The sequence below is a fragment of the Vicia villosa genome, linkage group LG7 (genome assembly GCF_029867415.1).
Source record: "Vicia villosa cultivar HV-30 ecotype Madison, WI linkage group LG7, Vvil1.0, whole genome shotgun sequence".
Lineage (NCBI taxonomy): Eukaryota > Viridiplantae > Streptophyta > Magnoliopsida > Fabales > Fabaceae > Vicia > Vicia villosa.
Genome location: NC_081186.1, coordinates 66,321,958 through 66,335,215, shown reverse-complemented (window position 1 = coordinate 66,335,215; position 13,258 = coordinate 66,321,958). Strand labels below are relative to the sequence as shown.

The following is a 13,258-nucleotide window of genomic DNA, read 5'->3' as shown; positions in this document are numbered from 1 at the left end:
ACACCGTCAATGCTCAGTTCGACGAAGTTTTCAAACACATTTATTCTAATGTGAACAACAATAGATGTGGCTAGATGTTACCGTATTAGACTATTAGATTATATTTCTAGTTTTAGCAATTTCTATTCCTAGATTAGATTTTCATTTTTCCGCACTTTTACTTTCTGTTTCTATTAACACTCAGTACTGGTTTAATATTAAATGCAAATTTCTTTTGATTACTGCTACTGTGTTATATTACCCTGCTATTAACTGCTATATATATTTGCCTGGTTATCACTTTTTGCTGTTAATAGTATTAAAATTCGACACTGTTCTGAACTGATGGACACTTTTTGCTGTTAATGGTATCTGTCAGCACTGTCTGGTCACTTGCATGCGTGACCCACTTGCCTGCAACAAGAGACGCACGTCTCCATCTATGTGGGACCAGCAGAATTTATTTAGGGGACAGGAGACGCACGTCTCCATGCTCTGCCCCAGCAGACTGACTGCCTGAGACGCACGTCTCCCAAGGCCAACAGTCTGCATTTGACCACGCAGACCATTTTTCTTTCCCTCTTGAATTTTGAATTTGAATTTCAAAATTCATTCTTCCTCATTCTTCCCCTATTTATTCCATTTAAACTCCATAAACCTCATTCATCCTCCATCATTCACCTCCTAAACTCCATTCATTTCCCACTTCTCTATTCTATTCAAACTTCAAACACCACCATTAATCCATTTTAATTCTACATTAACCACACCATTTTCAAACCTCACTATAAAACCACACCACCACCACTCTTACTCTTCACAACCTTCATACCATTTCTTTTCTACCATTCTACTATCATCTCTATTTTTCATTTTCAAACTCATCATGCCCCCACGTTCAATCATCCGTAGTGTGCGTCCTGAGAGACCACCCCCTAACCTTAACAATGTTATATTCCGAGAAGACGACAATGATGCTCAAAGAACCAAATACCTCGCTTTCTATGAACGTTCGGTTGTTCCCACAAAATTTGTGAACACCGAATGTCTAGAAACTCTAGGCCTCATTGATGGTGTTACCCGTTTGCTCACTAAATCTAGCCTACACCATCTCTGTACCGAACTCGTACCTACTTATGAGCCGCTCGTCTTGGAATTCTTGAGTTCTTTCAGTTACGACACTCCTTCTGATCAACCACTCTTAACCGGTAGCATCCAATTTCGGATGTTCAACCGTGATTATACTTTGGATCAAGAAGTTGTGGCTACGTACTTGAATTTTAATACATCACCGAATGCTCTCCGCAATATCTTTCAAGAACTCAATGGTCGTTCATGGGAACAACACGCCTTCGACCTGTGGTTTAACCTCACTGGCGAAGTTCAAACTGGTTGGAGGGCCCTACACGCTTCTCACATTCAAAACCCCGCTATACGTTATTTTCAACGTGTTTTGGGGCACACTATTTTTGCGAGATCCAACAACCACAAGGTAAATTTACATGAACTATTTTTCCTTCACTGTGCGCTAAACAATCTTCGTATCAATGCCGCACCGTTTATGCTCCAACACATCCAAGGCTGTGTCAATGCCCCCGCTACAAACCCCTTTTTGTTTGGCGGAATTATTACTTCCTTGGCCTGTGCTTTAGGTCTTGGTGATGAGCTCCTTTCACTCTCTCATCTCATGATGCCTGCTCAATCACTTGACCTCACCTATTGCCGTGACTCCCACTTGGTTTCACCACGCCATGATGGCCGATACACCTTGGTCGTCAACAAAGTTCTGATTCCTTATGTCATCCTTCCATGCCCTGAAAGAATCAACATCCGTTATGTTCAGCGTTGGAGGCTTATTGAAGACAATCCTCAAGATAACCAACCTGATCACCCTAATGAACCTGTGGATGCAAATGACGAAGAACTCAACCAAGGACAAGCTGATGACAACCAACCTCCTCAAAACAACCCTCCGCCTATCACTCTTGATGCCATGTATGCTGCAATTCAACGACAAGACCAACTTTTTCAAGCTATGCAGACAAACCAAAATGAAACACCGAGGCTCATTCAAGAGATGCAACAAGAACACCGTGACTATGCTAGTAGGAACGAAAGCCAATACACTGAAATTGCTACACAATTGCATGATCTTAACGTTCGTGTGAATGGCTCCCCTACTGATAGACGTCGTCGTGTTCGTACAAGAGGCGCAAGCAGTTCTCGCAACCGCAACATTGAGGAGTAGTTCTCATGCATTGAGGACACTGCATCATCTAAGTCTGGGGGAGTCGCATTACTTGCTTTAGTTTATTTTTCCCTTCAGTTTATTTCCCTTCCTTGTAATGTTTTTTCTAATTCAATAAAAGAATATTTATGGAATTTAAGTCTTATATGTATAATTCCGTAGTTATTACCCTTTCTTCCATTTTCTTGAGCCACAACAAAATTTTTGCTCCTAAACGATAAATACAAAACCCCACACGTTCGTGAAATACGAAGCTACTCAAACACTAAACGCATAGAAATTGATTCAAGTTAATATCCTTATTGTCCCTACACTTTAAAATCCCCAAGTATGCGTAACCGATTTGAATACCCTTTATACCAAAACCACCGACTTTAATTTTTGAAGTAACCTTTAGTAGTTTATTCTAGCAGTCGGCACCGTCTTAGACACCAACTACGCAGAGAGTCGATGAATATAAGTGTATGATCCTCATAATAAAAAATTATGTGCTTAACCATAATAAGAAATGTGCCTACTAAGTAAGGTGGTCCTCACAAGATCATTTAACCTAACGGTCACAATTCTCAAATACAAAGAATTTAAAAACTCATTGTTGATTGGTTCAGAAGTCATCTGGTACTGAACTTGGTAGGAAGGACTATTGTCATATTCCCCACAATCCTCAAATGAGCGCTAAGGAGTATACCACATATTGTGCCAGAACTCCATGAGAAGGATCATAGTCACTAACCGACTACTCTGCTATGTGCGTGTCGAGATAATGGGCTTAATGTGATTGCACACGAATGAAAAGGGTAAAACATGATGACAAGTCAAAGGTCGAGCTATAATGGCATGATTCGGATTGGTATGCATACTGGGAGTTGTCTAGTGTCGCTACTATAAGTCTATTGCTAGGATCATTATCATTATTTTCAAATAAGAACACTATGTAGCTGAGTATGACCGAGCGACGTGGAGGAAGTGTGTTTTATTTATCTTTATCTTAATATTTTGCTTGAGGACAAGCAAAGGTTCAAGTCTGGGGGAATTTGATAACACGATTTTATATCGTATATTTAGCTTAAAATCCATAGATATTTATAGCATTTTCTATTTATTATGTTAATTTATTATGATATTACGCGTGTATTTGCTTTGTTTCAGGTTTTACACTTCAATTACGACTATTTGCGAAAAGGAAAGAAAATAGAGCTTAAATGACCAATATTTATGCTTAAAAGACGAAAAAGAGTGCTGAAGCGAAAGAGGGGTGCAATTAGGACCCAAAAGGCCCAAAAGAGATATTCAGCCCACCATGGAACCAAAGGCGCGTGGCCCAAACCTGCCCAGCAAGTGGAGACGCACGTCTCCACGTCTTCTATGCCACGTCAGCAAAGGGAGACGCACGTCTCCATGTTCCTACATCTTCTCCACTTGAGACGCACGTCTCAAGTCAGTCAAGCTGCCTCCTGAAGAAACGGAGACGCACGTCTCCACGCCCAGTCTGCAAAAAAGCTCCTCTTTTCACGCAACGTCACAGCAAAACCTCTCCTATAAATAGGACCTGCTATCTCACTTCCAAAGGGTCCGATTTCCTGCCAACGAAGTGCTGCCGAAATTGTACCACGAACCGTTTTTTCTTTATTCTGCTTTCATTCAACCGTTTATTTTCTCACAACGATTTCTACACTGGAAATTGTTGTGAACTTTTCATAGATCTAGCCTTACGTTAGATTTATCGTTTTATTTCCTTGTTTTTATTTTCTGCCATTTAAATTCCGAAGAACAATCCAGCCAACCTGTGGTGGAAGTTCAGTACTTGAAGATCCAATTACCATTTATTTAATTCAGGTTTTTATTTACCGCCTTATTTATATTTATTTGCATGATATATTATATGCCATTTAATATACTTATTATTATGAACCGAACCGATTTATGCATGTTTAACCGTATTAATATGTCTGGCTAAATTACTAAAGATGTCGGTATGTAAAGTAAGTTAACCGTAGGGATCCGAAATAAATTGGCTTAATTATATTTTATTAATTATCACTTATTTTTGGTTTGTATGTCTAATTAATTAGTAAGTCTTAAAACCAATAGAGCGAAAGTTTGAGGGGTTAAGACGGTCAAAGGTTAAAATCAATAGAGCGAAAGTTTGAGATCTTTAACCAGATAGTAGACATATGACATTAGTTTTAAGGATGGAGAAAGCGTATTAAAACTAATTGGAACTTATTTATTTTCAAAAATTGTTTTTACACTCGAGCGGGATGGCGAAAGCATACGTTAGGGATATTAGCTTGCTCCGAGTCAACAGAGCGAAAGTTTGAGATTAGGAGATTTAAATAGATAACAACCTCATAAAATAGGCATTTTATTAATTACGTTGTTTCCAAAAAGCTCTTCTAAAATCTAATGGGATGGCGAAAGCGTACATTAGGATTAGGATAGTAGTCTGACTCAACAGAGCGAAAGTTTGAGACGAGGATTTTTAATCAATTGAATTAGTAAAGATTTTTAATTTGATTATGCAAAAGCCAATGGACCTTCGGATCACCTTTAGTTAAACGAAATACATACTGATACCTGTCTTTTATTATTATTCTTTATTTTCTCACAATCACTTTCCCTTAGGAACAATCGAAATTTTAGTACCCCTAGCTTTACATAGTAACCTTAGATAACGGTAGATCGATTCATAGTCCCTGTGGATTCGATATCTTTTAAAACTACACGACACGACTGTGCACTTGCAGTTATCAGATTTATAGACACGTAAAGTCGCGATCACTGAAGCTGACTAGTGGTATTCTTGAAGAAATCAGAGAAGGTCAAAAAGCCGACGTTGGATTGATTGATAAGTTGACTTTGATTAACCAAGGCAAGAGTAGTGAATTCAGAATTGACGAGAATGGTATACTGAGGTTTGGCGACCGAGTTTGTGTTCCTGATATTGATGAACTCCGAAAGCGTATTCTGGAAGAAGGACACCGTAGTGGGTTGAGTATTCATCCTGGTGCTACCAAGATGTATCATGATTTGAAAAAATTGTTTTGGTGGCCTGGAATGAAGAAGGAAATTGCTGAGTTTGTGTACTCTTGTTTGACTTGTCAGAAGTCAAAAATTGAGCATCAGAAACCATCTGGGTTGATGCAACCGATGTTTATCCCTGAGTGGAAGTGGGATAGCATATCGATGGATTTTGTTTCGGGTTTGCCGAGAACTGTCAGAAATTGTGAAGCTATCTGGGTCGTGGTGGACAGGTTGACGAAGTCAACACATTTTATACCGGTGAGAATGGATTATCCGATGGAGAAGCTAGCTCAGTTGTATATTGAGAAGATAGTTAGTCTACATGGTATTCCTTCAAGTATCGTGTCAGACAGAGATCTGAGGTTTACGTCTAAGTTCTGGGAAAGTTTGCAGAAAGCTTTGGGTACTAAATTGAGACTAAGTTCTGCTTACCATCCGCAGACTGATGGACAGACTGAGAGGACGATTCAGTCGTTAGAGGATTTGTTGAGAGCTTGTGTGCTAGAAAAAGGAGGTGCTTGGGATAGTTATCTGCCTTTGATTGAGTTTACCTACAACAACAGTCATCAATCGAGTATCGATATGGCTCCGTTTGAGGCTTTGTATGGTAGGAGGTGTAGGACGCCGTTGTGTTGGTACGAATCTGGTGAGAGTGCTGTAATTGGTCCGGAAATTGTACAAGAGACCACAGAGAAGATTAAGATGATTCAAGAGAAGATGAAAGCTTCCCAGAGTCGTCAGAAGAGTTATCATGACAGGAGGAGGAAAACACTTGAGTTTCAAGAGGGAGACCATGTGTTTATGAGAGTTACTCCTATGACAGGTATTGGTCGGGCATTGAAGTCAAAGAAGTTGACTCCACGTTTTATTGGACCATTCCAAATTTCTGAAAGAGTGGGAGAAGTAGCATATCGTGTCGCGTTACCGCCGATGCTTGCAAACTTGCATGATGTGTTTCATGTGTCTCATTTGAGGAAATACATATCAGATCCGTCCCATGTGATCCAAGTAGATGATGTACAGGTAAAAGACAACTTAACGGTTGAGGCATTGCCTGTGAGGATTGAGGATCGAAGGCTGAAGCAATTGCGTGGTAAGGAAATAGCTTTAGTCAGAGTAGCTTGGGGAGGACCTGCTGAAGGAAATGTTACTTGGGAGCTAGAGAGCCAGATGAAGGATTCTTATCCAGAGCTCTTTACCTAAGGTATGTTTTCGAGGAAGAAAACTCTTTTAGTGGGGGAGAGTTGTAACACTCGTATAATTTTAATTTTAATTTAATTTTAATATTAGATTAATAATTATTATTTTTATGGATTTTATGAAAATAGTGGAAAATGATGGTTGAATGGCATTTGGGCCATGTGAGAGATTAGTAAGAAGAGGGGGTGTGGTGTAGTAAAGCCTTACTAATTTAATATTATTTTTTCATAAAATAATTAGAATTGGGAAAGAGAGAACAGAACGTGAAAAGAGAGAAGTTGGAACACGAAGAACGTAGAAGAGGAACAAAGAGGAAGGACCAAAGAGCAAGAATTTGACTAAGAAAAGGGGGGACTCTTCCAATTATCATCTCTTATCGTAATTATAGATGAATAGTGTATGGATAGTTGTGTTGTTGAGTCAATTCTGTTTGTATGTCAGAGTTAGGTTTTGGGTCTTAAGAATTTGTTTAGAGTTTGGGATTTTGATGTATGAATTGGTGTAGGATGATAGATTAATCCGTATGAATGAATCCTATGATTAATAAAGTGAAAATTTGACTGTATTAGACTCAAAATCGTGGACTGGTAGGAGTAAAAACGAGTGGGTTTTGGACTGTTACGAAGTTGCAGGTTCTGGACATTTTTCTGGTGTTTTGCGTATGAAACAGTACCATACGCGTATGGGATGAGGTCACACGCGTATGAGGGACATTCCCCTAGGGCTATACGCGTATGATACGCAGCTGCACTGTCCCAAATACCCTGTACTGGTGATTTGCGTATGAGGAGCGTATGAGGATGCTCATACGCGTATGAGAATTTTTAAGGAGGAAATTGGACCTGGTGATACGCGTATGGCAAGGCGGATACGCGTATGAGTGGGTCTTAGGCCATTTTAGACTCTGATGAAATGCGTATGATACGCGTATGAGGCATGGTGATACGCGTATGGACGCGTATGGGCTATATGATACGCGTATGGTCGCTGTATGTGAAATTCCTGTTTTGTGATTTTTCTGGAAAGTTCAATGATGTGTAACTTTCGATCTGTAGGCTTGTTTGTATGTTATTTGAGACTGTGTAAACCTTGTGATTTGATTCTGTGGTTTGCTGATGATTGATTGAATTGAATGATGTTAATGTATATATGAACATGCTTAGTAATGATGATGATGATGATGAAATGAGTATAGAGGATATTACTCATAGAGGGGAGATGATGAAAGTATGTTATATATATGTTTGCATGCATTCATAAGCATTGAAGAGGGCTGAATCCTAGATGATGAGAGGATTCAGTGAATGGCAGAATTCCCATTGTGTGGAATTTGTGCTGGCAGGGCCGTGTCTGGATGATGATAGATCGGTCGGTGGATGATTCCACTGGTGATGTTTGGTACCACATGCATAGAGTCAGTTGCATTCATTTGCATGAATTAATAACATGACTATATGTATGCTCTTGTATTGTTTTGATGGTATGTGTTTATATGGTTGATGGATGATCTGAGTATAGATGAGTTGGGTGAATAATATAACTGTTGATGTACTGTTATTTATAATGCAATAATATTTTTCAGATTGAGGATAGCGGCTTCGACTCGGTAAGGATTAGCTCATGAGTCAGTGTGTCTGTTAGCGTCGGGTCATGCTCTGATGGGTGTAACACTGGGGAACGCTGTTTTTAAGTTTATGACATTAACTCTGTTTTGTTTATCTTATTTGAGGATTAAAGCATGGATGATGTAATGCTAGTTTTGATGACTTATTCCGCTGTGTAAACATGAGATAGTTTGTTTATGAGTTATGTTAGTATGTTTCTTCAGTGAATGCATGACTTGTGACCGATGTTGTTTTATTCTATTTATTAATTGTGACGCCCTTGTGCATGTAACTCTGATTTATTTGATTAATTGCCGGGGGGTTTAGAAGGGTGTTACAGGTTTTACCGCCGGTATAGTGAAAAAAAGGGGTTTGTTTTGCCGTCAATAGAGTGAGAAAGAATGGCTTGTTTCGCTGCCGGTACAGTGAGCGGGAATGGGTTGTTTCGCTGTCGGTATAGTGAGTAGGAAGGGTTTGCTTGCCGCCGGTAAGGAGGGTTTAGTGTGTTGCTGATAGTGAAGAAGTAGGGTTTGTCGAAGAGAGAGACAAGAAAAGGTTTTTTGCCGTCTATTTTTTTGATGTGAAAAAAAGTAGAGGGAATACAAATGGTTTCGCAGAAAAGAGAGGGAATGATATTTTTTTAATTATAAATTCTTCTTTTTAAATCAGGTTAGTAAACATAGAATATATTTATTAAAAAATACCACCAATCTATCATAACTTTTCATTTTTTAAATCTAGTGGATAGCATAAGATTTAAAATGTAAGATTTAAAAAGTGCTTTTTGTACTAGTGAAAAAAACTACATAGTTTTGTTATAGAGAAATGATTTATTCAACCGAGTTATCCACTTTAATCCGATTTACTCGTGTGGTTGGAACATTAACTCAGTGGTTCAAATAATAAACGAATGATCCACTACCCTCACTAGTTTGATGATTGGTCTAATTTTTAAAATATTACTGCTATATTAACTACTAATAAAATCTTTATATATTATTTTTAAAAAGAATTATTAGTATATGTTTTATATTTTATTTTATAAAAGGCCTATTTAAAATATTAGAACAGGACCTCTTAATTGTTTGAGCCGATCCTGTCCGTGTTACGGAGGGTGATGTTTTATCAGAAGAGTGACCCCTTGAATGATAATTTTCTTAAATTATTTTTATAAATTTAAAAAGAAGGATGTTACGCTCCCCACTTCCAAAATTTTATCTACTTCTCCTAAAGTTTCTACCAGTTATAACTCTATAATTATAAATAGGGCCTTTGATAAATTGCCGCACTTTAAAGTTAAATTTAAAAGATTTGGATATTTCGTAGATTAGTCTCGTCGACATACTTTTTTCCAAAAATTTATTCAAAATTTTTTTCAGCACCTGTTTTTGAATTAGTTTAATTTTAGTACATATTGATATACCTTATGTTCTTTCATACTAGTATCATATTTTACCGTGAAAACATAATTTAGAGATTTAGGTTTAGTTTTGAAAGAAATAAACATATATCTGACTTAGATAAAATTTTAGATTTTAAATTAAGTAATATCCGAAAGTAAGACTTCTTTTAAATTATGAAAATAAATATTTTAAAAACAAATTTTAAGAGCATAAACGGACACACGAAAGTAGGTTTTTATGTTAACTATTCATAGTAACTAAGTAATATTTAAATTAAAAAAATAAAATTCATCTGAATTTTAAGAATTAATAAACTTTCAAAATTATTAGAATTATGGTTTTACTAACTGCACTACACTATGAATCTGTTTAATGTTTAATTTGATAAAAAAATAGAGTTATATATTTTATAATTAAAACATTGCTCTCTAATTTATTTTCAATAAACTTATTTTTTTTAGGCATATGATATAATAATATAATTAATGAAAAAAATTAGAAAATAAATTATATATTATAAATTAAAAAAAGTTTAAGAAAAATCAATGAAAATATTATAAATTTAATTTAATTTGTTAAAGATTAAATGGACAAATAGTAAGTAATTTCTAAGCACGAACTCTGGATATTAAGGCCCACTCCCCTAAGAATGATATATTTTTATTTATAAAAAACAGTATATAAGGATCCAAGAAAGTACATACTAGTACTCTTAGGTTAAACACTTATCAATCCCAAAAGGCTGAAAACCTTATTTCGTCCAGTCAAACTGCAAACCATAGGTTGGAGATCGAGAGATTCTAGCCGCTATATCGTAAGGTTTTGCAAAGGTTTATTTACTTATTATCAGTTTGGTTGTTTTTGAATTGCAGGACAATGAAAACAAGGAGACGAAAATTTGGTAAAGACATAATCAGTGTTTTACCTGATTGTCTTTTACTTCAAATTTTGTCGAATTTGGAAGTGAATCAAGCGGTTCAGTTATCCATCCTCTCCACAAGATGGAAGAATCTCTGGAAACATATTTCCGTTCTTTATTTGCATTATAGAAACTTTCAATCCATAGAAACTTTTGCTACTTTCGTTTCTCAATTTTTCTCTTCTCGCAATGTCAACACCTCTCTGCACGCTCTCACTTTTGAGTGCCGCTACTATTTTGACCCCGACCTGCTCAAAAGAATCATAAAATACTTATTTTCACACCATATCCAACGTTTAGATATGACCGTGGCTTGTAGTCTTGAACACTTTCCACTTTGCACCAACTTTTCATATCAGACTCTAACCTCTCTTAAACTTATTTCATGCCAAGAATTGAAATGCCAAGAATTCATACAATGTGATAGACAACGACGACCTGTATTTCCAAATTCTCTTCAATTTCCTGCATTAACCTACTTGTCTTTAGCATTCTTCACCTTTCGCTGCACTACGCATGATGGCTATGCTGACCCCTTTTCGACATTTCAAAGTTTGAATACTTTGATCATCAAACATTGTTCACTTTATACTGAAAAAACCGGAGTCGAAGACAGCCTCTTCGTATCAAGTGGCTCGCTTGTTAATTTAGCAATAGTATTGCCGGATGATTACAAGGATTACAAATTGAAGTTATCTACCCCAAATCTTTGTAGCTTTGATTTTAGTGGTCATCCTTTTCAGAATCTTTGTGGCCACAATAACATTAGCAATACCAATTTCTCTTATATTAAACATGTAAGGATTGATTTAACACTCCACAAAGTTGCAAAATTTCCTCCAATTCTATTCAACTGGCTTGTTGAGCTTGCCCTTGTGGAATCATTAACAATCACTTCACACACTCTTAAGGTATTTTAATTTGGTTTTTTTGCTTAAAATTTCGTGATTTCATTTTGCTAAAGGTAAATGATCTTAATTTACCTTTCATTCCTCATTGCTCAGATTCTCAACTTATTTCCGGACTCATTGAAGATTGATTTTCCTTATTTACACAACTTGAAGTTACTGAAAATAGAAACACATGGATGTTTATCTCTACCCGATGGAACAGCAGACTTTTTGCTTCAAAACTCACCGTCAGCAAAGAAAGTCATTTTTCGAGGGTAAATGAGCATTCAACTTTTAAATACAGTTGTTTAATTTAATATTTGATTTATTTTTTGTTTATGTTTTTCTTACTCTCTCTTGGTACAACTTCTTATAAGTGAATAAATTACAAGTTTTTTGGGTTTTAGACATGACTGAATCCTACCTCAACTTAAAGTGGATGCTCTATAGTTAGGATTGAAATTAAATGGAAGTTGATGTTTGTTTGTAAAACTTTTATTTTTACTTTTAAATCTTGAAGTGTAATCACTCTAGTAGGATTAATACTCCTACAATGTTGGTGTTAGAACAACAAGTATTGAAGATTGAAGAGAAACAAAAGTAAAAGATAATAAACACAATCGATCTTTGTTAACACAGTTCAACTAATAGTGTGCGACTATAGAGCGCTTATAATTAATTCCCTTTATTTATATCTTATGAATTAGGATTATAATGTTACATACAATATATATATATATATATATATATATATATATATATATATATATATATATATATATATATATATATATATATATATATATATATATATATATATATATATATAACCTCCACAATATGAGTCATACTTAATAGTTGGTTGATTTTTTGTTTGTTTTGACTTTTAACTATTATATTTGTTGTCTGGTTTGTGTTCTATTTTAATTATTTTAATTAATTTTTCTTGCAGTACACCTTATTAGTTTTGATTGATATAGTCTCACTAATTTTTTGCATCATGTTTTCTTTATATTGATATCTCCTTTGATTTTTGGTATGATTTGCAACATATATTGCCTCATACAGACGTACCTTGAAGGATTTTATCAAAGAAGAACGGAAACGTGAAAAACAATTCCGATACTGACACGCCCCGACACCTGTAAAAATTAAAATAAATAAATAAAATGTAACAAGTGTCGGTGCAGGTGTCTATCTCGGACCATCAACTCAGACATGGTCGATGATTTTGTGTCCAAGAGATCAGAATAAGGTGTAAGCAGCCGTGACTAAGGCAATCTTTACAAGAGAGATCTTTCCATAGCAAGATAGCATTATTAAGACTTCCTATATATATATTTTTCCCTTCAACTTATTGAATTATGGTTTTTATTTTGTTTGTCAACATATTTATATATTTCAACATTTTCTGTCATGTGTGTTGATCCTTCTATTTTTATCTCAATTCATTTATAGACAGTTTGAGACATTTCTTGCTGAGTTTTGTATTCTGTTCTATGAAACATTGAATTTATATTTGAACAAATAGACACAAACAGTAATTTCGAGTCCTAATAGTGCACAAACTACATAAGACATTTTTAGCTGTATGAAGTAGTTTTATTCTGCAAAAGAATGGGTTATTTGTAATGAGATAGAGTTGATAAGTATACAGTCCACTAACATCCTGTAATAAAACTAAAAATACAAATATTTATGGTTGGTTCCTGCATAATAAGTATCATGGAATTCTAAGGAGAAACATTCAATTCTTAACTAAATTAATTCTAAAGAGCACAAGTAACTTGTTAAAGGAACAATAATTACATAAATTCAAATGAGATTCAAATGAGTAGGCACATCAACATTCAAGGAATTTTAGTGAGCAGAATTTAAATCATAAACCTGATAGTTTGAAGGAGCAAAATCTAGGACATGTTTCTCATAGTTTTAATTCATAATGATTATTCCAAAGTAAAAGATATCAAGCACTGAAAGAGAGAACAATC

General features: G+C 35.6%; 1 protein-coding gene across 1 annotated transcript; it reads left to right on the top strand.

Moving 5' to 3' along the window:
• The first annotated feature begins 10,175 nt into the window (after positions 1 to 10,175).
• On the top strand, positions 10,176 to 12,795 carry LOC131617337 (F-box/LRR-repeat protein 13-like). The gene is made up of 4 exons (XM_058888644.1): positions 10,176 to 10,240; positions 10,331 to 11,288; positions 11,382 to 11,542; positions 12,336 to 12,795. The coding sequence occupies exons 2-4, from the start codon at positions 10,335 to 10,337 to the stop codon at positions 12,394 to 12,396; spliced, it is 1,176 nt and encodes a 391-aa protein (XP_058744627.1). The 5' UTR covers positions 10,176 to 10,240; positions 10,331 to 10,334; the 3' UTR covers positions 12,397 to 12,795.
• The last annotated feature ends 463 nt before the right edge of the window (positions 12,796 to 13,258 follow it).

Coding starts and splice junctions, on each gene's coding strand:
- LOC131617337 (XM_058888644.1), top strand. CDS start 10,335: ATGAAAACAAGGAGACGAAAATTTGGTAAAGACATAATCAGTGTTTTA. Junction 11,289..11,381: donor TCACTTCACACACTCTTAAG/GTATTTTAATTT, acceptor CTCATTGCTCAG/ATTCTCAACTTATTTCCGGA. Junction 11,543..12,335: donor AAGAAAGTCATTTTTCGAGG/GTAAATGAGCAT, acceptor TGCCTCATACAG/ACGTACCTTGAAGGATTTTA.